The sequence below is a fragment of the Morone saxatilis genome, unplaced genomic scaffold (genome assembly GCF_004916995.1).
Source record: "Morone saxatilis isolate NCDOM2014 unplaced genomic scaffold, NCSU_SB_2.0 Contig19, whole genome shotgun sequence".
In the NCBI taxonomy this organism is placed as follows: domain Eukaryota; kingdom Metazoa; phylum Chordata; class Actinopteri; family Moronidae; genus Morone; species Morone saxatilis.
Window position 1 is genome coordinate 4,870,761 of NW_023339751.1, and position 4,770 is coordinate 4,875,530.

The 4,770-nt window shown below is 42.9% G+C and overlaps 1 protein-coding gene across 1 annotated transcript in view; it reads right to left on the minus strand.

The window, feature by feature from the left end:
* The window catches only part of srfb (serum response factor b), a 25,145-nt gene extending 24,174 nt beyond the window's left edge, over nt 1-971 (minus strand). Inside the window, 1 exon segment of the mRNA XM_035663499.1 lies at nt 1-971. This exon segment is cut by the window's left edge and continues 9 nt beyond it. Within this exon segment, the coding sequence (XP_035519392.1) occupies nt 1-589 (589 nt within the window). The 5' untranslated portion in view covers nt 590-971.
* Between the last annotated feature and the right edge of the window lie 3,799 nt (nt 972-4,770).

A 4,770-nucleotide genomic window follows, 5' to 3' on the forward strand; every position in this document is an offset into this window, starting at 1 on the left:
CAATAAATTCCATCTTTATCTTTACGCGCCCACGTGTCTTCTTCCCCGGCTTTGCCCCGGCGACCCCTCCGGGTACCATGCCGTAACCTCCGGTAGGTACCCCCACCTCCTGCCCCGTCACCGCAGCCTCCATCTCTCTCTCCCGCTTCACCCCCCTCCGGCTGTCCCCGAGTGAACCCACTGGGTCATCATCATCTCCGGAGTCCGAGTCATTATCCGAGCCGCTGCACAGAGGAGCAGTCTCCCTGTCCGGGTCGAACCTGCCTCCGTGAGTCAACACAACTCCCGTGTTCAACCCCACCATGTTGCCCTGGACGGCGGTCTGCAGAGGCGTCAGCCCAGTGCCGTTCCCCGGTCTCGCACCTCTCGGACCCCCTGGACCGTTTGCCCCCAGCATCCCGACGGCGTCTCTTTCCCCCTGTCGCCCGGCAGCACCGGAGCCCTCGCTCACCCCCGGTAAAGCTTGCCCTGCTCTGATCAAAACGGGACGGATCCCGCCCCCGACAACCCCCGAACCGTGTCCTGTGTTACCCCTGCCCGAAGCTGAGCCGTTTCCAGATGGTGCCGATCCAACCCGGCTCGGTAACATTATATTTACTGGACCGGGTCTCTAAACACCAGCTACACTAGCTGGAGCGCGTGGTAAAAGGGCTGATAAAACGCACACACGCCCGGGCCACAAAATGTAAACAAACCAGGCCAGTTGGTGGTTTTGGAGACTCCAGGAAATAACCGAGACAAACTTTCGAAAGTGATGCTGCCCCCAAGACCCTTCAACCCCGGCTCCGTTTGGTTCACCCTCCTCCTCTATTTCCAAAACTCTAAGCACTTTCTCAAAAAGGAAAACGCGAAGAGCGCTGTCGATGTCGCTCCGCCGTGTCACATAGTCCGCATTGTGAACCGAAAGTAGCGCTGTTAGCGGCCTGTTAGCAACCCTGTGCTCGCTTATACTCCACCAATAACGCGATATTTATCTCTTCGCGGTTCAGGGGCGCATAAAAAACATCTCATTTTAAAGCAGCGTTTAAAGCAGCGGACTGATATTACAACCGAGGAACTACTTCCCTCCTTATAAAGAGATACAATGTTTCCTTATTTGGTGCTGTCTCTCCTTATTTGGTGAGTCACAGCGTCGCCTCTCGATTGGCTGAGGATTATCTGAGTAGCGCTCCCATTGGTCGGCGGGGCAGGCTCATTGGAATAAATACCAAAATGGTTGCGCTACCGACAACGTCACCGTGGACAGGCAGAGGCACCGAAATAACAAAACATCCAACTTTTTATTCCCCACAGGTTGTTGTATGTCATACCACAAACCACGTTTTCCCAGAGTTTGGATGCCAAAATATGTCTTCATTGATCTGTTTTGGCTGAAGGACTTGGGGTGATTCTGTCAGAGGAAGTGCCTTTTTGAGTTTATACAGTACTGTATTACTGGTGGATGTATACTTTTAGACCGAATTAATGTGCATTAGGCTACTTAATGTGCCTAATAATCACATGTAGAGGTTCCTATTTTATTTTTTCATGCATTGTGTAACTACTTTTCTATTTATCTTGACAATATTATACACTCCCCTATAACACGGTAGTTCTCTGCAAGACTAGACCTGCATCACACTACTCAAGAACTGCAACGCCACTGTTTACTTAGCTGGCAATAAGTATGAGAATATAAGTATGTGTAATTAATATTTTTAAGAAACTTGTATGCAAGTTGCATTCAACAACTAATTGTAATCCTGCATAGTTTTCCCACTATAGGCCTTTTCCACAGCAGATATTCTAAACTTGTCATTGCAGGTGTGCCTTGGTGTCCCAGTAAGTCGTGACAGTGATCCAGCATGCACGATATCAAGACCCTGAAACCTAAGCAGCTAAATGGGATTCACCCACCACCAGTGACGAGTCAACATGTCTTCTGTGGAAAAGGACTATCACTTTTGGTTGTTCTTATCTAATAGTGTTTGAAATGATGCAGTAAATCCCACCCATTAGGTACTCCAGGCAGGTTAAAACAAATGCCCCATATTATGGTATTTGGAAATGGTTTCTTAACCCAAGATCTGTTGGCAAGATGTGAGGGGATTTTTATTTTAATGTATGGGCTGTTACTACCATGAGAGCTCCTTGAGGTGTGAATGCCCTTGGGAAAAAAAGTTGTCACGATATGAAGTGTTATGACTTATCCTCAGTTTGTCAAATAAGTGTGCAAAATTTAACACTGAATGACAAAAATACATCCAACAGAACACTTGAAAGGGGATAAATAACTGCAACTGTATTATGAAGAGCTGTTTGGTTCTGTGTGCAAGTCTGAAGTTGAGCCTCTTCATCCATCACTACATACAGCAGACCACCAAGCACACAGATAAACTATAATGTACACAAACGTCTGATAGCCTGGAAGTCTGGAAGAGGAGACCCACAATGGCTCAACATGAACTCAAATATCTACAGTAAACTGCCGAACTTGCCTGTGGGCACCAAATAAAACACGATGTTTAAATTAATGACATATTTATCAGATCAAAGGAGAACATTGTCACTAATCCAAGACAACATGGACTCTTACTCATATGGGAATCCTCTTTTGCAGCTATAAAAGGCCATGTTAGCCTATTCAACTCTAAACATAATTATATGGAAAAAAAATATTTGGCAAGCTTTGAGGGTTAGATTTAAAAATACACACTGAAGACATACACCTCCCCCTAGTGGTTACTAGGAGAGAGAACCTTTTGGATTAACATTTAGATAAGAAAGGACTGAAGGTGCTTTTACAGCACAGTACAGATAGTTTTATATATTATAGCCCATTAAATATAAAGTGTAGGTACTTTTTATTACTCCTCAACCTATTCAAAGGCATGCCACAAGTTCTAAGATTGATTTTGTACTTACAGGCAGCTGTTATTTACACACAATCTCTTGCAGAGACTTGCTTGAGGTAGGTAATCCACCTCTGAACATTTCGTCACCCATATTATTTTTTACTGAATTATAGTGTGGTACAGCAGCTGCAAGCAGGAGCCGTCATAAAAACTCTTCACTTGGCTTAAAGGTGGCAACATTTTCAGTAAAAGAAGTGAACAAATTCTCTTGATGCAATGTGTTTCAGCAGCCAAATACCTAATTTGGATTTTTCTTGTATACACGAACAAGGGAGAGTTTTTAAAATATTCCCTGCTTGTTGCACTGCCACACAAATGGACTAAAAAGCACGTTCAATGTGATTTATTGGCCATTGCGTGCAAGTTAAAATGATTTGAAAGTTGATTTTCATACCAAACTGAAAAAGAAGAGAAAGAAAACATGTTACCGATGTGGTTCTTAAAGGCGCATTGCTGGCTACAGTATTAATCACAACACATTGGGTAAAAACACTGTGAACCTTTATTGACAGCAGCATGTATACTTTTGTATATATCTGTGATTATTGTGAACATTTGCTGAAGCGGATTAAAAAAAAAGACGTCTAGGTGTGAGTGCCTAGCATTCATAAAAACAAAACATTATACTAAAAACAACGTATAAAAACAAGTTCATAAACAAAGGCCATTGCATTTGATTAGATAATGTAAAAAAAAAAAAAAACGAAAGGGAAACAGTTAAGATAATCCTTCATTTACCAGGCACTTAAATGAGTACTGGTGACCAGCAGTCACTCTTTTGACCTCCTTTGTACTGTTAGCATATTCAGCTGGTTACCAGACTGAACGCATATTAAGATGGACCGTGAGTATGAATACATCAGAGAAGTACCTTCCTATTATAAACACAGTTAAAAAAGACAGGACCTTCATCATAAATAAACAGGCACCTGCATGTCCTACTACACAACATGATAGAGATAAAGAGGGATATTCTTTTTAAGTGAAGTTAGTGCATGGCTTCTACATTATGTACACATTGCCTGGTGTGATGGTCCACTTTGCAACATTGCACAAACAAATTGGACCGGGAGGGAAACTGTGACTGGACCTCTGAAGAAATGATGTCGCAGGTTACACACAGTGATAGGCTGCATTCCTGCAACATGAGACAACATGATAATGTTAATGTGGTAAAATGGGTATTGTCACCCATAGGTTGTGAACAATAAGCACCTCAAAAGTTAATACAAGAACAGAACACACTTATATAAAAAAAAACGTACAAAGCCCACACTGGCACAATCTCGTCTATTCAATATAATCCTTGGCTATAAACTTGATCTTTTTTTATGGTCCTGAAGTGTTACCATAACACAAATTATTTTTTCCACAAGTGTCCTCACGTCGCAAATCGGCGAACCTTCATGCAATTCCACTTCTTCTTTGAACGTACACTGGAGCATGGGATAGTTCAGTGGCGCGCGCGCGCACACACACACACACACACACACACTTGGGAGGATGGTATTGGATTCTTGATAGAAAGAGTAGCTAGGTGTGTCCTCCAGGATTAGGGTGGCAGACTCAGCATCATGTTGAGTGAGATTGTTTCAAACTGGTGTGTTAAAATCAGCTGCATCCTAAGTGGTTGATGGAATATCTAATAAAGCTTCACTGCTCCACTGAAGTCACACTTGATCCCACTTTCCTTTTTATAATCTTTATAGTTTAATAGGAAAACACATTGGACTTTGCAGAGCAGTTAACCTAAATTTCAGGGGTTTTCCTAAACTTCCCACTAATAATTTCAATTGATCAGTGCCAGTGAAAGCACTGTATCTAACATCCCTACAAAGCAGTTGGAGCTCTGGGTGAGTGAGTGTGTGTGTGTGTG